Source organism: Xylocopa sonorina, chromosome 13 (assembly GCF_050948175.1).
Source record: "Xylocopa sonorina isolate GNS202 chromosome 13, iyXylSono1_principal, whole genome shotgun sequence".
Taxonomy (NCBI): Eukaryota; Metazoa; Arthropoda; class Insecta; order Hymenoptera; family Apidae; genus Xylocopa; species Xylocopa sonorina.
This window is the reverse complement of record NC_135205.1, coordinates 4439491-4464236: the sequence shown is the minus strand read 5'-3', so window position 1 is coordinate 4464236 and position 24746 is coordinate 4439491. Positions and strand designations below refer to the sequence as shown.

At 33.6% G+C, this 24746-nt stretch overlaps 3 protein-coding genes across 6 annotated transcripts; all 3 read left to right on the top strand.

Moving 5' to 3' along the window:
- Positions 1-31: 31 nt before the first annotated feature.
- Positions 32-3919, top strand: LOC143430410 (chymotrypsin-2-like). The gene is made up of 5 exons (XM_076906688.1): positions 32-1705; positions 2598-2757; positions 2834-3083; positions 3207-3344; positions 3717-3919. The coding sequence occupies exons 1-5, from the start codon at positions 1690-1692 to the stop codon at positions 3864-3866; spliced, it is 714 nt and encodes a 237-aa protein (XP_076762803.1). The 5' UTR covers positions 32-1689; the 3' UTR covers positions 3867-3919.
- A 1873-nt stretch (positions 3920-5792) lies between these two features.
- LOC143430409 (tripartite motif-containing protein 2) lies at positions 5793-12953 on the top strand. 3 transcript variants are annotated; one of them, XM_076906683.1, is made up of 12 exons: positions 5793-6418; positions 7563-7703; positions 8971-9133; positions 9221-9394; positions 9481-9684; positions 9764-10012; positions 10203-10389; positions 10543-10979; positions 11058-11240; positions 11309-11416; positions 11491-11629; positions 11714-12953. In XM_076906683.1, exons 1-12 carry the CDS (start codon positions 6399-6401, stop codon positions 11950-11952), a joined length of 2244 nt encoding a protein of 747 aa, XP_076762798.1. In that variant the 5' UTR covers positions 5793-6398; the 3' UTR covers positions 11953-12953. The 3 variants fall into 3 exon arrangements, with proteins under 3 accessions (XP_076762798.1, XP_076762802.1, XP_076762801.1); XM_076906687.1 differs by lacking the exon at positions 7563-7703; XM_076906686.1 differs by lacking the exons at positions 5793-6418; positions 7563-7703 and adding an exon at positions 7866-8607.
- A 2720-nt stretch (positions 12954-15673) lies between these two features.
- On the top strand, positions 15674-23841 carry LOC143430375 (protein FAM117B). 2 transcript variants are annotated; one of them, XM_076906608.1, is made up of 9 exons: positions 15674-16565; positions 17634-17794; positions 17920-18017; positions 18145-18284; positions 18370-18536; positions 18641-18770; positions 19136-19216; positions 20245-20380; positions 20600-23840. In XM_076906608.1, the coding sequence occupies exons 1-9, from the start codon at positions 16325-16327 to the stop codon at positions 20778-20780; spliced, it is 1335 nt and encodes a 444-aa protein (XP_076762723.1). In that variant the 5' UTR covers positions 15674-16324; the 3' UTR covers positions 20781-23840. The 2 variants fall into 2 exon arrangements, with proteins under 2 accessions (XP_076762723.1, XP_076762724.1); XM_076906609.1 differs by lacking the exon at positions 19136-19216 and having other exon boundaries at positions 20600-23841.
- The last annotated feature ends 905 nt before the right edge of the window (positions 23842-24746 follow it).

Sequence of the window (24746 nt, the reverse complement as noted above, 5' to 3'; positions counted from 1 at the left end):
TTTATTTACGTAGAATTCTTCATTACAAATCGAAGATTAGGAAAGGTTAATGTAAAATAAGTTTTGTTTTCACTTTCCACAGCATGTTGAATGCACATGCTGCAATACGATCCTAAGTATTCTGTTGCGCACTTCTTATCAAATGTTTAACGTTCATAAAACTTAAGATTAAGTAAGTTAAATAGTATCGCATACTAAAAGTATCATTTATTTAATTCATTTTCTTCTTTACAATAAGTATCTCAGCAGCGAAAAAAAGTATTTTCATTTACATTTAAATGTTCACGGAAATCTTTAAAGTACGCACGCGATCGCGCTTAGTATCAACAGGAAATCCGTCTCGTTAAACGGGGTGCTGGCATTTAATTTTGTACGTACTGTCTAGCGATTAAATTATAATTGTATAATTTAAAGTTTAAAGAAAGAAACACAATGTTTATATTTTTAGTACTATCGATGTTATTCTATGCGTAACGGGTGTTAACGAAAGACACGCCGCACAGAAATACTCAATCGCCCCTACCAATACTGTCGGTGAGGAGCAACATTCGAAAAATAAGGCATAGTTTATCATATATTATACATAATTATATCCAGAATATATATATACATATATTGGACAATCATAAAGTTTTATCGGTTCGGTATTATGGTACAAGGTGAATTTATTATAATATATACGTTTCTTTACGCGAACACAAAATAAAACATGAAAATAAACCATCGAGATTCATGTTGTTTTGAACATTACTATATTACGCATATTTGCTTTCACACAGTTTTCCGAAAAATACGTGCATTAAAGTCTGGCCGACGGCAAGTGATACTGAAACAGTAGCTTTTGTAAACGATCATACTTATATAAGGGTACGGACAGTTTATACATACATATACATATTATATATAGCATTTAGTTGATGCTCGAGTAACAGAAGAAAGAAAAAGATATATACGATAGAAAAAAAGGTTACTTACGGTTGAGCTTTTTTTTTTATGATTATTTATTTACTTGTATGTATGGGAGAAAGCGGTACAGTTCTGACTATTAACTTCTGGTTGTGAGATACATGAATATTTTATACGTAATACATACACACTACAGAGAATATGAGCGATTACGACATCTAATATACATTTGTGAACGTCAGAGTTCCGATTAATTAGAATAACACGCAATAGTTTGCACTTGTTAGGTAATTGCGTTGATAGTATTCGAGAATTATAAGCGGGAAATGCATGACAGAAATTATTTTAATTTTGTACAAGTAACGTTACATCGACAGTTCATATTACCTCTGATTCATTTAAATAAAGGAAGTTCGAGTTGTATACTTTTGATGTTACGTTCTTTTCTGTTCTTCGATATTACATTGAAAAATCCTTGTTCCTAACACCAGGCAGATCATCCAGAACACTTTGTGGTACCACGCCCAACAATGAAATTATCAGGACAAACGATATGGGATCGCATGCACGGTTCCGATTAAGTCATTAGAAAGAGAAAATTATTTGACATTGTGTATGATAGAATGCGCATTATGGAGCCGTGTCGCCAATATCCATGACGATATTTAAGAGCAATATGAGTTTAATTTGAGTGCATAGTGCGTTCGTGTATGACGACAGAATTAGACCTTTACCACTACCATACAATTTGAATGAGGCCAATCACCCAGCCACCGTCTCTGAATGGAACATAATCAGGGTGAGTCATGTCATAATGGAATAAATTGTGCAGCTTTATGCCTTTTTAAATTGTCCTGCGCGCTCGCTTAATAAGACCCTCGGAATAATCCTCTTTGAGTCATTGATCGACGAAGAGACGCGAATCGGGCGAACCAAATAATATATGCATAATCACTGTAAATAGAAACCATAGTTCATTTGTCGAAAAGTGATTTGTAACTATCATACTTCTTAATCCCTTCGAATACCATTGAGTCACGCGCAATGTCGCGTGAATCATTTTAGTCTTCAGACAGAAAGAGGCATATATTTTTGCTCTTTAATAATGAATGCAAATTGGAATCAATAAAGATTCTTAAAAAAATTAGTATTTGTTGAAAAAGAGTAAAAAGGTAATAGCAAATTGAATGAAACCGAAACAAAACAGGGAAAAAGTAGTTGCACAGAGTTAGGAAATTACCTGTTACCGTGCCACGGTCGGGCCCCCTTCATTAAGAGATAAACGAATAGATTTCGACTATAATTGTTAGTCGAGGATCGTTTTCCTCTTAAGCGGTAGCGGTACCCGTTCGGTCACGAGTTTTCTTAGCTTTTATCATAGCGCACGTGAGATACATCCGAATGAGTCTTTTTCGTAAGGCAATATCTGACCCAAATTTAAATACTGGCCAGGTGTATCTTTAATTCCCACGGTCATTAAGAATGTGCTAGGTATATATACCCCATGTATGGTCCCGGTATGTCAAATTCACTGTTCATTCGTTGCCACGGGAAATCAAGTGTCTCGAAATGTTTCTGTTCCTTTACAGTTACGCTATTATTGCAATACTTGAGGCGTCAGGTAACAATTTGTCCATTAAAGAAATGACGTTGTTCGCTTATAATTGAATTTATAAAATTTCTTAATATAGCTGCAAGTATAGGCGATGGTCCAAAAATTGTCGGCGGTTCCATAGCGAAAGATGGACAATTTCCCTACCAAGCTTCGCTTCGTTATAAAAATCGTCATTTTTGCGGTGGATCGGTATTGAACGAGAGATGGATACTGACAGCCGCCCATTGCTTGTCAAAGTTGATATCGATACAATGTTCGCCTGCGAAAGTATGTTGTTCATCACCTTCTTACAGTTAAAATTGATTATTTCAGTTTCAACGATACGGCAATAACTATCGTGCTGGGCACGAACACGTTGGACAAGGGTGGCGACGAGTACCAGTCTGAAAAAGTAATTGGCCATCCGAATTATAACTCTGCATTGATCAGAAACGATATTGGACTGATCAAGGTAGACAAGAGCATTGTCTTTGGAGACAAAGTGAAGTCCATCGAGTTACCCAGTGAAAATTTTGGTAAAGTGGACTACCCAGCTGTGTTATCTGGCTGGGGAACAACCAGTGTGAGTACAAATACCTACTTACAAGTTATAACTTTTATATTTGCTGTTTAGATTAATATTAATTGCTGTATTTATAATTATTTTTAATGTATGTGGCCCCGAATTACATGAAAATCACCAAAGTATCCCGGACAAACGCCGAATGATCTGTATCATATTCAGCTGAGCGTGATCGATCAGAAACAATGTTTAAATGCCAGCTTTCGTGTCACGGACGACAATATCTGCACGCTTAATAAGAGGGGTGAAGGCGCTTGTCACGTAAGTGCATTCACGTCTATGTAGTCGAGTGCTTGAGAAGAGGGCCCTTTCACGTTAAAGGATCCCTCGACTAAAGCAGCACTTTTTTCCTATTTGTAGTTTGTCGCAAAAACCGTGTCGTTGAGAGCGCAACAGTGAGCGCCATTCAGCTCTGCTCACCTAATTCCAAAAGAATTGCTTTAAGTATTCGCGGAATGTATCGGATTTGCCCTTAACTTTCTTTCGCGATAGAATCGAACGAAATTGTGTACACATATTTTTATTAATTCCTTTACTTGGAAGTATCAGAGCTTTTGCGTTGGCACATTAAGCATGTGCTTAATGGTGATATACATACATTAACTACTAAGTAAATTATTTATTCTTGAACAGGGCGATTCTGGTGGTCCTTTGGTTGCCGACAATGCGCAAATCGGTGTGGTATCCTGGGGAATACCGTGTGCAAGAGGTCGACCGGATGTCTTCACCCGCGTCTACAGTTATATCGATTGGATCAAAGATCACACAGAAAATAAAAGCTAGATAAGGAGATGATTGAATGTAACTGAATTAAAGCTAAATGAATATTACATGAAGGTACCCATTGCAAGATGTGTACCTTTCTACGTATAATTCCCAGATGTATGCAATATTAAATATATGTTTTCTTTATTTATGTCAAACATCAGTCCGTTTCTCTATAATATTACTTGTAATATTAGTACAAGAAGAAATATTAAAACAAAAGTGTTACAGTGCAAGAAGCCTTAATTGAAACCGGAAACTCAACGGGAGATTAAACGGACTGTAGCGTTCGATTCTAATCATAGAAGAAACTACATTATCGTGCTTCAAATTCATCACTTTTTCCTATTTGTTCTATTTAGTTTATATTTATTATATTTGCTACTTCTTATGTTTTTTCTTAGATACGCACAGACAATTTAAGTTACACACGGCTCGCAACACGACCTACGCTTATGCAAGCACACTTTAAGGTGACACTAATTTAATGTCTCGTATGCACGAATTAATGTCACACGTGCCTAATGCGTTGAATTAGATAGAACATTTAAGCAGAATGTAATATTTATGTGAGAAAAAACGTAGTCCGCTATAGACAGAGTTATAATTAAGTATACCACGTACCGTTATGCGTAGTCTAGTGTTAGAATATGTAATTAATGTATGTCCATTTCAAATGTTTATTAAGACACGTGCTCCTGTTCTGTATTTTGTTTTATTTTTTTCTGTATTCTAGCAATTTTCTTTGAGCAAAGTGCACATGTGATCAGTTTTAAGAAATCAAAATAAAAATTTTACGCACATGATATATCAATCTCACATATTTAATCGTTGAAAATATAATTATATAGCTGTCAATTCATTTGAAGTAAAGAACGTATAAAGTAGAGAGTAATTAGAATAAAAGATATCCTTGATATTAAAATGCGGTAAAAAAATCTTCAATCTTAATTTCGGTCAAGAGTCGAATGACCTGAATTCTATAGCGCATGCCTGAATTGTGTGCATCGAAAATCATTTCAGGACCTAGAAGGATAGTGCGCCTAGTAACACATCCTCGGATATCAACTTTCGATGTTAGAATTCTTGAAAATGTTTAAAATCTCACACAATTTATGATCAAACAGATTTTATTGTTTCGTTTTTAAATAATTTAATAATCTTCTGTAATAGATCAAGATAGAAGCGTGCCTGTAATTGAAACTTGAGAAAAATCAAGATATCTGCATATACCCCTCGGATTAGACCAGTGGTAATACTTATTCGAAGATCGAGCCAGCAACGAGGCCAAGGATGCGCACTGCTACCCCGACCTCGTCAATGTTTGCACACGTGTGTATTCTGTGACAAAGTGCCAATATTCGAGAAGCACAAAACCTAAAATGAGCATCATATTTAAACGTAACAAATATTGTTGAAAAACAATGGAGAACAATCCTCGGTTAACATAACAGGAAGGAAAACCCCGCGCGTGTACATCTAGCGTTCATCTGTCATATTACTATGACCTAAATCGCAGTGCGCAAGCGCAGTCGGGCAAGGACAGTTTCGAGGGTGTGTTTTCATCCCCTGTTTCTTGTGTCTCGCGGATTTCTTACTGTGCTCTCTACGTTCGTGTCATTTCGCGAGAAGAAAACAGCGTGGTGTAAAAGACGAAGACCAGTAGCTGTGCCACCTGCTGGAGCTAAACGTACATTGTCTGAAATCGATATTGCCATCCTTGTCTTTCTTCTGCCTTTGAACAATATTATTCTAGTTGCTTGCACAGGAGAAATACGAACGCGATGGAAACTGTACACGGGAGATTGTGTTAACAGTGGTGAAACCTTTGGTGTTTTCAACTGCGAAGACATAACGAACGACGATCCGAGAATATTGTTAAATCGCCGTATAAAAACGCAAGAATCAGCCGCGGGGCTGTTCCTCGCGGACGCTGCTTAACGAGATTAATTTAATAATCGAGTGTTAATGTGTCGTGTGTACAAGATAAAATTCGTAAGTGCAGTATTCATTGACCATAAAATTGACAAGGGTTAATGCACTGATAAACGTATCGACCACTCAGTATCACCGTGGAAGCGATAGAGCATTAATACGGTTTCGGTTCGTGACATGTATCGGGGACGCACTTATGCTCGTCAATTCCATTGTTTACATTCCCAGAGTGTGACAACGATCATTAAATAAAATCAGTGAATGCATCTATTTATATCAATGCGCAAGCCTATACGCCTTGACATTGCACGATTCTGCAAAACTAGGAGTAATATACATACGTAAATGTTTTACCGCGTACCGCCAGTTTACATCTGTGATAAAGTATCTGACGCTCGACATTTGAGTATACATTATTCGCTGAGAAAGGCTGTCATAAACAGTTGTAGGACAGTGAGGATTCTGCCGTATTCGAATTATTCTATCATGGTGTTTTGTTAGTGTGTACATCACGCCTGTGTATAAGATTCCTTGGGACGCCATAAATAATATACCGCGCAAATACATTGCCTGTATAAAAATAAGTTATCATCTGAATTTATCAAAGGAAGCTTCATGAGCTGCTGTCCATTCATGTAAGTATGTGACTAGCTTTTCCAACAGACGTGTGTACGCATACAGTACAAAAGTTTATGTGGTTTACGTGATAGTACGTGACTCGCATTCTAGGGGTTGATAAAAATGGCGATAAAAATCTGCATTTTCGCCCTGCTTCGGAACGTTGCATAAATAGATCTTGAATTTGTCTTGAAATCAATCTTATTTATAAAGTGTAAACGACTGAAGAAATTAGAAATCAAAAATAGAATGTTTCCTACAAAAATATACGTTTGCTTAGAGTTTGTAAAAGTTCATATATGAATTAATATAAATGAAATTTTATTTCTCATGCGCATCAAATAAAAATGATCTTTCTCGAAAGGACAGCAAGTTTCCAATCAGAAATAATTAACTGAAATCATGTAAATATACGAAACAGGTTCTAGATATACTATAAAGGTGAACTTAACGTTGCACATAGATAAGAGAATTTATTAAAACATGAAATTCGTGACTAGAAAAAAACAGCTATTCGGGGACCTAGCTGTAGCAAGTGCATGTAAGTAAGCAAAGCATACACATCAGCTACTACACCTTTTAACGGGCGACTGCGCAGTAGACAATTCAGCCGACTATCTGGCCGTGTACCTCGCACAAGCATATCAGGCATTTCTCCGTCTTTGTACCGTCGTTGGTGCTTTGCGTCTCCTTACCCTCCAGCAAACGCGTGTATCTCTCTTTATCATCGGTTTTTCAATATACTTCTTCTCACTCTCGTGGTAAACGCTTGACGGTGCGCCAATACTCAGGGACGTATTATTCCGCGTGTAGCCTGTAATAAACTCTTCAGCTAAACATTCTCTGACAAAACAATTCTATTTCAATCTTTGCATCGTTAACGCTATGTTTACGCCTTTCATGTAAATCGTGATGCGTCCTAATCTCTCTCGCATACACACGCATATACGTATGCGCGCGTGCACACACACAAAGTAACGCAATTGTCAACATTATCTGTTCACGATAGTATTCTTCGTAAAACTACGCTTATCTATTCGGTCCACTTGTAAATAGGATACCATTTTTGTCGTAGTGATTCAGATGGATCAGTTGTTCGAAATTATGGTCATTAAACGTTGCGTAGGGACGAAGGTACACTCGTTAAGGAAACTTTTGCAGAAACATAATAAACGAAGAAAGGAAGGAATGCATCTTGCCGCAGATCATTGCCGCGGGCACCCGCATAGTGTGTCCTATCATTTCGTCCCTGGTAGTGGTGCCGGCTGTGGATGCAGGCGAGAACGTGCGCAGCTGTAAAACGTGAGTCGCTGCGCTCCGCAGCTGATGCGGTTCGCTGTTGTCTCTGTCTGTATTTGTTTGGAAAAATGCAACAGAAGAGCGACGAAATTCGACAGTGTTATTGTTACCACCTCAAGGGGGTGGGCGCGTACGCGATTCGCAAAATATACCGGGAGTGATAGTGACACACAATACAGCAAATATTCGAAATGACATTCAAGATTTGCAAAGGCAAACGATCTTAAAAATGAAATAAAGAAAAAGTTTAAAGTTCACTAGGATCGGTTTCCGCGTTCAATTTGTACGGTGTCTCGAAAGTAATCTTCAGCGAATTCGTTCACGATGCAAAAAATCGTCCTAGCAACAGTTTCCACGTCGAGGACAATAGCTATTCAGAAAGAAAGATAGACAAAGAGTTCCCATCGGCATATGCTTTGTACTTGTTGGCATTTTTGCCATGAAAATCGTAGAGAAAAGTGTCGTATTTATGTCATAACATTCTGTGCGAACATTTATTTCATTTGAAACGCTTTAATGTTAACTTGAAAAGAAATGGAATGTGTCGAATAATTTTGCTTAATAATATTTTCTGAACGTAAAAAAATTGCATGTAGAAAGTTCCTCGGCTCGATCAGGCACTTGAGAGCAAGGTGTTTTGATTGTTGATTACGATATATTTTGGCGTTTAAATTTATTGAAATTATGAAATTGAGAGATTCGTGATAGTTTAGGTGAGAGTTATCAGACGAATTTTATTTACGTTGTCAGTTCATTTGGTAATGAAAATTTATGCGAGGGGAAAAGATATCTTCCAAGTATATATACAGACACCCCTCTAAAACGCGTGCAATGTAACGGATGTGTATATTTCTCAAAACGACGACGGGGCTAACTCCATTATGGAGGCATTGCGCTTAGCTATACAGTGAGTTTATTTTACAATAAATGTTTTTATGAAAAATTTATTTTAATGCGTTTACTCGTCGTGATCAAGAAGTGGAAACGGACAGTGAACGTCAAAATGCGTCTATCCGTTCGCCACTCGAAGATCAGTAAACTTTTGTCACACCATATATAATTTTTACTTTTATAAAGTTATAAAAAGTCTTATTAACTGTTTGTAATATGCACTCATCTTTATAAGATTACACATATAGGACATAATGTTTCATTTAAGTATAACATTTATCGAAAGTGTTAAAAATCCTATGCGTAAAATTTTTTTGTACAAAATAAATCCCTTGTTGTATAAAATGTAATATAAATCCAAATGTTTCATCTTTTCCAGGACCCGGCTAGGGGAGAGGATGGTTAGCATGAGCTCTATGCTCGTGGAGACCGTTAGTATAAACTATGAAGATTTTAATGAAAGTTTTCTAACATGTGGTACATGTCTTTGCGTTTATGATGGTGGAGAACACACTCCCAAATTATTACCATGTTCACACACGGTAACTACTACTTTAGCTATTTTTATACATGTTTGTTAAATAATAATTTTTTTATGTAAAATGTTATATATTTATTTATATATATAGGTATGTTTGCATTGCTTAACAAGAATTGCTGCATCTCAGACTCGCGAGACTGGTGCCTTTCGATGTCCTATTTGCAGAGAATTGATAACAATACCTCGTGGTGGAGTTCCTGCATTGCCACCTAGTTTCTTGGTGAATCAACTACTCGACCTTATGTCCAGGCAGAGACGAGAGGTTTGATATGCGCAATATACTCTTTGTATAATTTTTTGTTGATGTATTATTAAATAAATTACATTACATTTTGTTCATTGCTGCAGGTTATTCCAAAATGTTCTGTTCATATAAATCAAGAGTTGCTATTTTGCGAAACATGTGATACAGTGTTTTGTACAGTATGTACTGGTGGTAATCATGCAGGAACTTTACCAGGATGTACTGAACACACTATTATACCCTTTAGTATTGCAATAAAAAGGATGTCTGAAATCTTACTTTACAAAGCTAACGAATGTATATCCAAGGTAATATTGCATCAGCATTATCAGATAAAAACACTTAGTTGTATGACATTATGTAAAATTGAAACTATATTGGGTTTAGCTAACCCAAGCGCAAGATTCTGTAACTACAGAATTACAACGTTTGGAAGCTTCAACAGAAAGGTGCTTGAGTGCTGTGGACCATGAATTTGCAGAAATTATTGCAAAAATTGAAAGGAGACGATCAGAATTGCAGGCAGCTGTCTCAGCTGCAGCAAGAGATAAGAAGCATGTACTAGAAGAACAGCATGCTCTTATAGAAGCTGAAAAAAATAAAGTACAACGAGAGTGTGAAGGCTTACAATATCAGGTATAATATCACTAATGAGGATTGAATATATGTACAGAATGGTTCATAGGATTTTGTATAAATTTTACTAGTATATCTCATAATTAAAAATAAAACTAAATTGTTGTGCTAAAAAAGAACCTATAACATACACAGCCCATATATATTTCTTATCCAATAATAAAAAAAAATATGTATACTCTTCTTATAGGTTGAAGTACGGAACATTACACAAAGAATTGGTACTTTATCTGACCAACTTGATGCAGCATCAACACTTAGTGAACCTAAAGAAAATGCTTTCATTACGTTTGAATTTAATCACAATAATGCTCTTTCTCAATTAGAGGAAGCTCTTAATAACTTGGGAAGAATACGTTCTAGTACAACATTGCCAGGTATCCTGAGGATTGATAATACAGTAAAGTACCCGCTTCTTGTAAACTTGTTATTAATCATTATGGAATCGTTATTGCTTTATATATTTTTAAATATGTCGTTTATAACAGTAAGACTATTGTGTATTTTTATAATGTATATTTTTTTAATAGGTTTATGTAGAGCCCGGTTAAAAGATCCCGCTATAGTTAAATTACAAGCAGCTGTAACAGTAGAAACTGTTGATTATCATGGTCACCCTAGAAACGTCGGAGGAGATCTTATCTCCGCAGAACTAACTTTAGCGGATAGTATACATTCAGAAAACCAAAGTTCCAGTATTGACACTGAAATTGTAGATTTAGAAAATGGTACATACGAAGTACTATTCCGACCTCCGTCTGCGAGCCGCTATGTCTTAAAATTGTCAGTTTTCGAGCGGCCTATTAAAGATTATCCTTTATTTTTTGACGCAACGGAACATAATGAACCTATTAAAGTATATGGGAGACAAGGAAATGGAAAAGATGAATTTTATCAACCAGTAGCAGTTGCTGTTGACGACGACGGCATGATATATATTTTAGATACTGGGAATTCACGCATAAAAGTATGTAAAAGATGATAGGTTATTTAAAATGAATTATTAAATGTTCATGTACTGTTATAGATAATAGTACGTTTTTAGGTACTCAATTGTGATTTAGAGTTTCAAAGGCATGTAACTAACGAAGGACTTGAAGGTCGTAGTTGTACAGGAATTGGTATTTCTGAACAAGGTCTGGTTGTTGTCAATTGGAGAACACGAAAAGTTACGGAGATGAGTACTCTAGGTGACACTATTAAATCTTTCTCGCATAACGCGTTTCAAGTGAGTGTCATACATATGTATTTTTTGTTGATTATTGATTGAATTATACTACTAATTTTGCTTCTCAGGAGCCAATTGATGTTGCGGTAGATCGAAGCTATGGTCATATACTTGTTGCAGACAACGGACAAAGTTGTGTTTTTGTGTTTGATTCTGATGGCAAAATTCTCTTTCAGGTCTGGATAAGATCTTTTTACATTTAAATTGTATTATATATGTACAAAAATATTTAAAATATGTTAACTAACAGGTGGGAAAGAGAAGTACATTTAAATTAATTACTTCTGTGACTGTTGGACCCAATGGTGAAATAGTAGTCGCCGATAGTCGTATTCAAGTGTTTTCTGCTAAAGGTGATTTCTCTGAAGAAATTTATTCAGAAGGCAAAGGTAAACTGTCATTTTTTTGTCATTATGTATTTAGGTTAGGTTAGGTTTAAAAGTAATTTTTCACTTAACACTTGTGTGTTACAGGAAAAGGTACTTATGGGGGCTTGGCTGTTGATGCAGAAGGTAAAATACTTGGTACTCGCACTGATAAAGGTCGCAGTATAATCCAAGTACTAAAGTTAGGAGGAGGTAATATTTTAACTGAAATCGATTCGCATTGTTCGAAACTACGACGACCTTCAGGTATTGCAGTATTACCTGACAATCACTTAGTAGTTGTAGACTTGGGAAATGACTGTATAAAAAAATATAGATACTGGTAAAAACAATTGAGTTTAAAGTATCAGTTTTACATATGATCAACAAAAATGATTCACACATTACAGACATATACCAAATATGTATTCAATGTAGCTTAAATTATTTACTATTATGAAAGACTTCTTTGTTGTAATTCTGTATTTTATAATCTTAATGTGTATGTTTCTTTAAGTTTTTTCATGTGTACTGTTTTTCTTTTTACTGTGTGTTACAGATTTCATAAATCAAAATAATCTTTTAGATATAAAAAAAGAAAAACATTGGTATTATAGTTAATGATATATGAGTACTACATATAGATATGTATATGTAATACTTATATGGAATATAGTTTCAATTTATTTATATCTTGGGTTTTACGGCATAATGTCGCTCTCCTAAAATACAACTGACTCTGTTGGTATAATGCAATTTGTAGCATGTGTTTAGCTATATTTGTTAACTTAATTTTTTTTACTAGAATGCAATACTTTGTGATTTAAACAATTTCTTTATGCTTATCCTAACAAATGTCTGAGTATAATGTTGTACGTATTTTACACTGCCATAATTTGATATTTTAAATTCATGACAATTGTCACCAGAGTCTACATATTTCGTAGAAAACTATATGTATAAATGTATTGATAGGTAGATTCTTACACAATCCATATATAAGAAGTTCTACTTATGATAAAATAATTTAAATATTGGATGACAAAGTTCCGATTAGTTACAAGACCTAAATAGGATACTAGGATGTTTTTAATAGATAAATTTTTTCCTCTGTATTTAACTCCGTTTAAAAGAATAGATCACTTATATCTATTGACATCATTAGTGTTTAACGATAAACAAGAAATACTAGTTTCATAACTAGCAAAAAATTCAATGTGATTTTTGTAATTATTTTTTATATTTATTATAAATGAAAAATGCAACAGCCATCATAAAATCAAATTATGTAATAAAAATTAGAATATTTAATATTTTTGTTCAAAAATATATATGTTTACAAAAAGCACTTCATCTAGAAGTTACTTTGTTTATTGATATCTATATACATGTCTTTCATTTTCATTATATTAACTTTACATTTTTTATATCTGCTTTATGAACTTTAGTTCTTTTTATGATAGAGAACAATATTTTATTTTATGAACATTAAACTAATACAATTATTTAATGTATCTTAAAATGCTTTGTTACATGAAAATCTTTGAAACAAAGAAAGAGTAAGAATGAAAGTCATTTTAAATATCTCAGTCATAGTTAGTATGTAGATATAGATATAATTCAATATGTAACACATATATTTTATAGAAACTTATCAATTATCATTTATAGATATTATAGTTTTTTTAATTTTTTGTCATTGAAAACATTTTCCATTTCCATTTCATATGTACTAAGATTTTCGATTTAAGGATACACGGTTTTTCGATTAATATAAGAAATGATTAGCGCGTTAAATATAGATAACTAAAAGAAAATAAATTAATGTGTGTGCTAATATTTTTCCAGTATTATTACAAGGAAGTTGAAATAATATACTTTACTTGTATAAATTATCTTAAATTTTGTATGAAATATAAAATATGCTATTCATATCTAATTTATATTTGTAAGTATAGTAAGTAAATATATATGTATTGGCATATGTATTTATTTATTTATATGTAAATGATTACTGCTAATACTATTGCAAGCAATAATTTACAAGAAATATTGTTCAATGTAATATATATTTCCATGCATTATAATTTATGCAGAAATTTTTTTATTACATTGCAAGACAATTTTATTATTTGTCAACATATAGCATCACAGAAAAACAATTTAGATCATGCTTTGAATTTAAATTTGGAAACATTTAGCAAAGTCATAGCAAAAATGATTAAACTAATAAAACGGACAAATTATAGAAAAGTTTAGCAAGTTAAAAATGAATTCTTACTTCAATCTTTGTATTTTATCTTTTATGTTTAAGACTGTTCAATTACTAAATATCTGCTTTATTTACTTAATTAATCTAAGGTAATGGGCTTTTGTAATCAATGAGTTAGTAATTAATGTGACTTAATTAAAATTTGTCTGATTTAAAAATCAGATTATATATGAATGTTGTGTTCAGTGATTTCCAACATTTAAGAAGCAAGCTAGTGTAATTAAAAAAATATCCTTTTCATCAATTGATAATTTTATGTTTTCATTATTACAATATTTTTTCAGGATATTGTCAAGTAAAAATACATATAAAATTTTTAATGATTGGCGCATGTATAGAATGTGCAAAAAGTGTTTATTCTTTTGTTGTCTATTTAAAAATGTTAACTATTTTTGTTTGTTGCAATTAATGCTAACAAGTAAATGTAATAGAAAAATTTTCAATAATTTCTGAGAAATTATAATTTCAGAAAATTATTTTTGAAATTGATGTGTACAGCATTCCTAACTCCTTTACATAGTAATTTAGCATTATTTTCAAGAGTTTTATGCATATGCATACATATAAATGTATATGTATGAAAATGACATTAATTATAAACATGTTATTTAGCAAAAAGAATGGCAGTGCCTTTATTACACAAATTTTCATATGAACTCGTATAAGTTTTGAGATTAGTTTGAAAAATCATATTTAAAATTCAATCAGTCCAATATGCTTATATAGTGAAACCAATAGTTTTCTTGCTTTTCTGAAGTTATGTACTTCATTGTTTTCTAATTTTTTGTTTTGTTCTATGTGTAAAAGGGGCATAATTAATTTACATAAAAGAATGCCTGCACATTATAACATACATATATACTTTAACTTTATTTTTAGATTTCTAGCTGAAAATAACATGAGAAACGTCCTCCGTATAATTGATACATCTTAAATATGTACCTTTTGTTATTTCACGCATTTATTAACATATTAAACATTTGACTGATGTTTTCCTCTTTTCCTCACTCAATGTTTTTATTGATATTTTATTGATATTATTTAATCTAGTCATATATGTTATCAATAATATAGTGACGCTTTAAAAATGATGTAATGAAACTACATAGAATAATGTATAATACATTGTAAATAAATATACGAGCTTAATTGATAAAAATAAAATTTCTTACCCTGAATTATTGAAACCGAAGGATAGTTTAAACATATTCCTGGTTTCATTGATATTTGCGGGGAATAGAGAGTAGCTTGCTTAGACTTAGAGTTAAAAAAGAAAATTTCTACTTTCGAAATTTCTATACGCTCGCGAATATAAAAGTAATCGGAGGAGTAATTTTTGCAGGCGAAGGGGATAAAAATTGGGTAATATCAATAGGATCGAAATCAAGTTCGCGCGTAATACCGGTTCGATAGTAGCGAAGAGAAGCGATTACTCGAGATTTCTCCTAACGAGAGTATCGAATGGACGTAGCGTGCACGCGCCGTAGCTGAAAAACGTAAGCCGAGGATACTACGTCTGTGTGCTAGTACGTGCCCCGTACACGAAAGTTATTCACACACGCTATTCATCGGCTTGTGCTCCTCCATTACGTACATAACGTGAAACGTAAGACGCTACATACTGGTCCCGTACGTGTGTCGTCGTGCAGGTGTATATAAGCAGAGTTGCGCACGTTGTTACACGTCCACCAAAACATCGTTTGATCGGGTGGTGATTTAGTGCTAAACAACGGAATCCGGCGCGATTCGCGTGGATATCGGTGGACGGCTAGTGGGTAATCGTCGATCGTTGAGAGAAGAGAGGGTAGGCGGGCATCGGGAATAGCGGTTGAAGAGGATTTTCGACGGGACATCGAAGGAATCGGGAAAGGGCGAATTTGAGTGCCACTGCACAAGCGCGAACAAGAGAGAGAGAATTAAAGAAGGGAAGAGCGAGAGAGCGATAGGACGCTAGGTACGGTGCTACGGTGGTAGTGAATGGAACGCGGCCCCCACGGGTGAGCGTAGTACGACGCTCCACGGGCTAGCGTTGCACCAATGACCAGCCGGGACGGACGATCACGTGACGTGCGTGCCGAGGCAGCAGCAGAACATTGCAAATGACAAGACGCGTAGGGCATTGTCGTCGCGCCGCCGCTACCACCGTTCTCGTCGTAGTTGTTGGTGAATTCGTCGCGCCATCGCTGTCGTTGCTCCCACAGTCGTTGTTCAGATCTCGCCCGCCACCAGGAAGGCGAGCGTATTAAACGATTCCTGAGATCTGTCCTCGCTGCTGTCGGCACCACCGCTGCTGTCGCCGCGTGTGTGCGACAAAGTCGCGGGTGCTCGGAGGCCTCGTGCCCTGAACGGTGCCCGCGGCGCCCCGTCCTTACAGTATAACATTATCGGAACAGTGTACCAAACGCAACAGCATCGAGGGCCCGAGTGCCACCTGTCTATATGACAAAATGTCGGGATCACAGCGAATGCGAAAGTCCTCGCCATGCTCGACGTCGAAGCAAGGCCCAATGCGCGCGACTCTACCCGTGAGCTCGCTGTTACGACAAGGCCGGCAGGGTAGCAGCCTCAGGAAGAGCAACAGCAACAGTCCTACCGTGTCGCCGACGAACGCGAATGCGTGGCGGGCCCGCATCTCGCCGGAGACCTCTTCCTCGGGACAACGAAGCCCCGGTTCCCTCTCTTACAAAGGTATTTACGCTCGCTACCTCTACATCCTCGCGTACTTACTATACACTGTTATCTTTCGCTACACTTCTTTGTTATGTCTGTCATTTTATGTTTTCCATACCCTCCTCTCTACATTCAATCCACCGTTTACGGGCTACGTTCTCTTCCCCGTTTCTCTTCTCTTTTTTCATCGATGTCAGACTATACGACGATTGTAAATGTTTATCGTCCCGTTATACAGTTCGTGTCAATTTCTAATCGATCGTATATTTGTAAATGTACCGTTGTTACTTTCCTCGCCGTTTCCAATCATTTTCAATGTTATTTCTATCAGATTTTAGAGAATTTCCTCGTGACAGGTACGTGTCATATATACAACTGATTGTAAATATTATAGTTGTGGCTGGGGATCGAATAACAGACGTTCGTGATATATGCTTTCTTAAATCTATGCTGCAAATTCGTTAGTTCAATCAACCACATCGAATTTTTATATTGATTTACAGTTTTAAACAAATATATTTCTTCTCAATGTTAATTATGTATTGTGGTTTCAACTGTACCTAAAGTGAGTGATATTGATTGTGATAGTGATTAAACAATGATGAGTGTTTTGTATATATATACATATGTATATGTATATATGTGTGGTATATACATGTATATATATATACATGTATATATATATATATATATACCATATCAAATTATTTGCATAATATAATCATTAATATATAATATGTAGGAAATAACTAACCTGTTTTTTATTGCGCTTCTCCTTGGCTTAATAATTGTAAAATTTAAAGAGTTCGGTAACCGAATATATACTTTTTAGTCGGTTCCATAAAAAATAGTTTGAACAATTCGCCATTTCTTCCTTCATCATCCCTTTCAATTTTTGTTTAAATTTTGCTTTTATTTTTCACTTTTTCACATCATTCAGGACTGTTCATTTTATCCAGGAACCGAATACATTCTTGATAGTCCGGTTCTGGTTCACATTACGCAGTAATACATTATAAATACTAATGTGTCCCATAATGTATTTCATGAACGTTATGTTTATCTAAAACCTTGTTCTATGTATAGCAAAATCAAAAACATTAAGCGGAAGATGCAGCGAAAGTCTAAGTGGAAACCAAAATATTCGGAGGACAGCATCATTAGACACAATCTATTTGAAAGGACAATGGCCTCGTGATTCATATTACATTCATTCCAGTCTTCTCTTGGTCGATAAATCTACACAAGTATGAATAGTTCATATAGATATATTGTTTTGAATATTTAAGTCTTTATTCTTACTGTATTATATTTTCTTATTGCTATATATGTCTTCTGTACTGTCTAAGTCAATGAAAATATTGTTTTGCAGACAGAAGAATGGTCCAATGAACCAAGAAAGTTACACACTCGACATCCTACAGAACAAACTACTACTGATGAAAAATTGGAAAAGTATTTCAGGCATCGGTACGTATAAGTCATCGAAGCTAGTTTTATGTTTAAAATAATGTTAAATTTTGTATTACTGCAATGAAATACGGTGTGCGGTATTGTTACTTTATGTATTATTCTAACAATAATATTTATCTTGTAGGTTACAACGTTCGAATAAAGAAGGCACCAGCAGTAGAGAACGGACAGCAGCATTCGGACTTATAATGCCAAGTGGACCACCGCCAGCATTTCCTGGAGATCACACCGTTTTACCCAGTATTGCTTCACAAACGTCTATACGTAAGTTCATTAGGAATAGATGCTTGTGTAACAAATCTCTTTGTTTCTAGAATTGATTGACATGTTAGTTTTATTGTTGTACCAGACAATCAATTTGGTTTGAGTACAAAGGCAAGTCCTATGAATATCCCTGTGAAACCAATGAGGCCTCCGATGCGTTCTTCCATCGAAGGGCTAAATCAAGAAATTGAAGGATTGGTTCTCAAATCTACAACAAACCCTAGTGATCCTGATCATCTAGTGGAAGACAAAGTATGATATTTCTACCTGAAGTATTAAAAATCATTTTCAAGTTAAATTCAAATTTATAAAACTTGACAATTAATTGTAATCTAACCACTGAATTATTTTTATAGTATGCACGATATCGTGAACAAATCACACCAGAAGGACATCGTGCACCATTAGCAGACCTACTGAGGGCCACTCGCAGCGTAGACACACAAACACCAGCTACTGACCTTCCCTCCACTTCTTATTCTTCAGGTAAGTTTAAGTTTTATGTTATATTGTTTGGTAGCACTTAGATGTACAAAGTAGCTACTACTAATGTTCTTAGAAAATATTACGAACTTCATAAGTTTTCCGTTGATAAAAATGATGAAAACTCTAATCAGAATATTAACTATAACACCAGCAAATTAATAATTACGTTCAATGTTTGTTGATTAGTATTTATAATATTAGTAGTTTCTTTCTCATAATTTCAGAAATATAGAAAAAGGTTAAACATCTTTTTATTCTTTTCATCGACAATATATATATATACATATATGTTTGTCTGAAGTATTTCTGGTTACTAGTAACACTATAAATAACAGACTAACTATGGTGTGTGCCTGTTGAGACAGGCCCTCCATCTAGGAATTCTGAGTCTCCGCTGATTCCTGGTCTTATGGATGCCTCCCGTCCGCCTAGCGATCTCTTACAAGGTTGGCGCATATTTGCGGAAATGTTATTTTTATTTTTCATAAAATCCCTTTCAGCGAAATATATTTATCCAGATTTTCTTTTCTTTTTTTTTCTTTCCTTTTTTTTTGAATGCCTTTGTCCAGATAGTTAATGGGATTTTATATGTCTTAATGTCTATCTATGAATTCTTTTACTGTTTCGTAAATATGTATACATATATATATTTATATATGTACACACATATATCTTGAGTCTGAAGTATGTGCATGAATCTTTTTTCCCCAACATATATCTATAAAAATGTACATACAAATTTCATAGGATATAAAATATCAGTTACCATCATTATTACGCCTAAGGTTATTTTCTGACTTTACACAATCGATCTATTAACATATTATGGTATTGTTAAAAAATTTACTGTGTTTTCATGAAATAATAATAATGCCAAGTTGAGTGTACACAACACATTATGATATTACATGGTAAACGAATCTGTTTTTAATAACTTAAGATGTACTTAATGTATTTATTACTAATGCATCAAAGTTTGCATGCAATACTTTGTTTTATATGGGTGTTACTATTTATGTATATTTTGATCTAATGTTGTTTAATTATTCCCCATGTTGTTCAGATTATTACTGAACAAAGAATTAATGTGATACATTATTTATTAAAACAGTATAAGACTATTTTAATTACAATAATTGCATGATAACAGATTATAGAACTTTTGGTATTTATTTAAATGGAGTATTTATTTCATACTGTATTAATGTGTAATATATACGAAAGAGGGTCATATAAAATACCTATATACTTTCAAATTTATTTGTAAAGCAATATGTATCTAATTTTGATGTATGAAGTTAATCACATTATTTTTTTTTTTTTTATACAAATGAATTCATAAATACATGCATTAATTAATTAATTTCAGTTATTAAGAGCATGGTTTAAAAATGTTTTCCGTTTGATGTGAACAATGTGCTTGCACATCAAATTTATGTTATTATTAATTCAGTTAATCTAATTTATCTTAAAGGTGGAAGTCGTGGTTCAACCCCTGAACAAGATAAAGAAGGACGTCCTGGCACCTCACCTCACATTAATAGGTTCCTTGCAAGAGAACCACCTGATGGCTGTGAGAAAGTCAATCTTAAATTTGTAGAGGATGCCAGGTAAACACTTATGCATGGTTTTTCTTTTATGAATGATTATGATAGTTGGTTATACATTGAACCGAACACATCCTTGTGTTGTACGAGAAGAATAACTTGCATATCCGTCACAATTAAAATAATCCTTGTTGCTTAAACATGATCGGAATATCGACAAATCATACAAATTTCTGTTCAAACACTTCCGCATTATTGAAACTATTATATTTGTATGCATAGGCGACCCATGATAGACTTGAGCAAACTAGACTATAGCTCAAAGCCGTGTGTAGCATTCCAGTTAAAACCTAGCTTGGGATCAGCGTTCCTGCCATTACAACAGCCAGCCAGTCCAACGATGGTTGCCAGTGCATCACCCTCTTCGCATACAACACCGACTACACCTCCTCCAAATCCATAGTCCTGCTATTTACTTTACGGAATAACGTTTCACAAACCCGATTGGTATATATATATTTTTTTTTAACGACCTCATGGGTTTACTTTGATATGAAAGCATATACCAACAAAGAAAAGTTACCGAAAAAAAGAAAGCAGCCTGTTTCCAGTGCGATTCAACGTTCGGGCATCGTGAATGTGTAATTAAAAAAAAAAGTTATGATTGCATTGATATACAAAGTATTGAAAGCATCTGAGCTCCATTAATGTTTCAAACAATAATAAATACGAGGAACAATAATTTGTGATAACTAAACAAAGAAAAAAAAACAAAAAAAAAAACAAAAAATGAATAAAACGACATTTAGGAATGAACATTGTGTTCTACAGGGAGAAAGACTAATAAAATTGTGTATTCTAAATTTAGTGCTAAAATGTGCTAAACGACTTTAGTTTTGTATACAGGGATAAATATTCAAAATGTCAGAGTATTAAAAATTTGATTGTTGGAAAAAGGCAAAATTATACGGATACAAAAAAAGGGTACATGTGCCTGGATATGTACATCGGTACCCCCGTTACTAACGTTTTGATTAGATCTTTATTACTTAAATGATTCGATTGCATAGTGAAACAAAACACTTGTTAGAATTTTTATATCATTTTGTATTATTACTTTATACACTGGAAATATTCAAACTATTATTATACGAGGAGCTCGAAAATAGTGTATCCCTATGGTACATTATTTTTTAGAATTACGTTCTCTTAGAATTATACACGTACATTCTCTACTCTTTCTTTCTCCTTTTTTTTCTTTTTTAAGATCGCGTATGTAAGATAAAGGCGTAAATTCAATGTCATTATAGTTTATTTTGTATTACGTGTACAAATGTGCACTTTTTACATAGCTTCTTTTTTAATGGTAATTTCTCTTAGATGATAAGTTTTTTTTGTTTGGAAATAAAAGAAACACTTTGTTCAGTTATAGTGTTCAGTGTCATAAAAGCAACTTATCGAACTTAAGTTAATAGCAAGAGTATATTTTATTGTTTAATAACTATATTACCATAGGGCTACAAAATTTTTCGTTTTATTTGTATTATGTTAGTTTACTATCTGAATATGTACAACCAATACAGCATACAATGACAGGTTGACGGATGTATGATAGAATGAACCTAATTGATATAAGGTGGAAAATGTAATGAGTAAAAAATACGACGAGTGGTAAAAATTAAACATTGATCGAGGTAACAAATGACGATATGTGCTTTAGCCAGTGTGGTATCAGATGTGCATACAAATGGCTCCCTAATTTGGCACAGTATGGGTGTGCGTGTAGGGTTTTTGTATAAACGTGGATCATAGTTGAGGAAGAAATAATTTATAATCTGCGTTCTATACAAATGACAGTATGCATGTGCTGTAATATCAGAATCCTGATTAAACCATCCACGAATAACATTGAAACTCATCGTATTATCGAGATATTGTATAAATACTTATAAGTATTTGAGAAGTACTCTGAAATTTAGTTATTCAAATTTATGCTAACATTTGTGCATATTTTTAATACGTTGACAATTATTAGCAATTATTTGTTTTTCTATTAAATGATTTTACAATAAGAATAATCAAAGCAATATCAAATATTGTCAAAAATATCTTTGTATAAACAAACTACTACCCTATATATAAATATATATATATATATACATAAAAAAAAGTCAAGAGTTATTCGTGCGATGGGTTAAGTTATTATTTAGTATATGCAGACATAGCCACTCAAGAAGTTCAATTTATTTTTTGCTTTCTATTACAGAACGTTTTGCAAACGATTTTATAGTTATGGTCTGAGGAATAAGGATCTTAATAAAGTAATAAGATCGAGAGCAGGGAAGAACAGTTTTTTAAAATACAATAGTAATATACTTTCTAATATTATATTGTATCTAGCTACAACAGTGAAAAAAAATGTTAACACATAAAGTACCTGGCACACTGGTCTATGCTCTCTTTTATCCAGCTCACTAGAAAGTTCATGCCTTAGAATGCGTGGCAAAGTGTGCTAAATAGACAAGAAGGTTAATGAGAGAGTCAGGATATATACAAAAATGCACTGACTAGTTAAACAAGTATACAATACAAAACTAATCTGCTATCTACTAGCTTAAGAAGATTTTCTTTTATTTATTTTCGCTATGGACCTAAATGACATCTATCCCATTGCTGTAAGAATACACATGTGAATGTGAACGTCGAAGTTTGCAGGCGCTCTAAAGAAAAAAAGAATGAAAAAACAAAATGATAAAAAAATTTATTGACCGCGTAATTTCATCTGTTGACGTATTTTCACTTGAAACGGAGACGAGAAATGTTTTAACGTGACACACTGTATTAATCATAGTGAATAAAAGGTTTCATACTTTTACTAATTAAACAGAAAAAAGGGAATTACTTTAGAGGAAAAACAGCTAGCCTTATTATTTTTCAATTACACTCACGAGGCTCCACTTTTTAACCTTCATGTACTTGCATAATGTGTTATCATTATTGTTAGCTTTTGTTGTCAATTTCATAAACAGAGGAATGTGTGTAAAGACTGCTAAACTAATGGTTACTTGTTATTTGGATATACCTAAATTTAAAGTTAAACTAAAAATTAGGCTCAAATTTCTCCGGTTACCTGTGAAACAATATAGGTACTCTTTAATTCGTTAACTTAAACGAACCTTATGTGACTACTGTTCGGTACATTCTCTTTACATATCTAAATCTGAGCAGGCTTCAGAATGGCAAAATGATTATGTCAATTACGAATTTATTTATCCCTAGGACTGTCCAGACTGTATCGTTGTAATATCTCACACAACAACGGAACGAAAGAAACAAAAAGAAAAAGAACGTATCAAAGATTGCTAAACGTAATAGTTGTAATTTGTAAGATGCTCATAATTATGCAGATCGTTTACCGCATAAAATTTGTAAGTTTGTAAAAAAAGTTTTGGAAATTTTATATATATTCGGTAACGTTAAACAAAGCTTTTATTCGTATTGTTTTTCTTTTTTTCTTTTTTCAATAATAAATACGTAAAATATGATTTATCGTTCTTTCTTCATTTTAAACGAAAGAATACAAAACCTTTTGTGTAACGTTTCCTTTCTGATACTTTTTTCATATGTACAAATTTGTAGATATTTATGAAATTATACTTAATTGTTATAAACTTTATATTTTAAAAATTAAGTTTACATTTTTAAATGTATAATGCACTGTACATTTACGTTACATCGTGTAATATAACATTCTATTTCGGTAAATGAATTTTATGTGTAAAAGAGTGTCTTGCAATGCCGAGTCGCGAATATTCAACTAGACAGATTCGCAACGGTACATATTGAAAATCAATAATTTATACATAAGGATCTATCCACCTTCTAGTCTGTCCTAGGGCTAAATCAAAATTAGTGTCAGCGAAGAGAGCTAGTGAATGTAAATAATAATTTAAAGCCGTTTACGATGAAACCTTTGTACGGAACGTAGTGACTAAGGCCAACGAATTCTGTACTTTTTGTGCGTCTCGCGAAAGTTCGTTGAATGAAAAGAAAAACTTGTGGATCAATGTGCGAACTTTTTAAAAAAAAAAAGAAATGTATAAAAGAAATTACCATAACACGAGCTGTCCATAGTCAACTGAGATTAGACTCCTTTTCCAAACGGCACAATGCAATTGTCAAAATCATAGTAAATATTAATTTTTTTCATTTTACATTCATTTGACATTTTTTATTATATATACATATATATATATATATTTATATATACACACATACATATAAATTTTCGAATCTATTGATTTTATTAAAAATTTTATACGTTTCAAAATTTTGTTTGTTTTTTTTTCATTAATTCTTTTTTATTGAATATATTTTACATGTTTTTCTTTTTTTTTTTATTATCATTTATTTCTTGTTCGCGAATAAA

Coding starts and splice junctions, on each gene's coding strand:
- LOC143430375 (XM_076906608.1), top strand. CDS start 16,325: ATGTCGGGATCACAGCGAATGCGAAAGTCCTCGCCATGCTCGACGTCG. Junction 16,566..17,633: donor CGGTTCCCTCTCTTACAAAG/GTATTTACGCTC, acceptor TTCTATGTATAG/CAAAATCAAAAACATTAAGC. Junction 18,285..18,369: donor TGCTTCACAAACGTCTATAC/GTAAGTTCATTA, acceptor TTGTTGTACCAG/ACAATCAATTTGGTTTGAGT.
- LOC143430410 (XM_076906688.1), top strand. Junction 2,758..2,833: donor GCCGCCCATTGCTTGTCAAA/GTTGATATCGAT, acceptor TGATTATTTCAG/TTTCAACGATACGGCAATAA. Junction 3,345..3,716: donor GGGGTGAAGGCGCTTGTCAC/GTAAGTGCATTC, acceptor ATTCTTGAACAG/GGCGATTCTGGTGGTCCTTT.
- LOC143430409 (XM_076906683.1), top strand. CDS start 6,399: ATGAGCTGCTGTCCATTCAT. Junction 6,419..7,562: donor ATGAGCTGCTGTCCATTCAT/GTAAGTATGTGA, acceptor AAACTTTTGCAG/AAACATAATAAACGAAGAAA. Junction 10,390..10,542: donor TTCTAGTACAACATTGCCAG/GTATCCTGAGGA, acceptor TTTTTTTAATAG/GTTTATGTAGAGCCCGGTTA.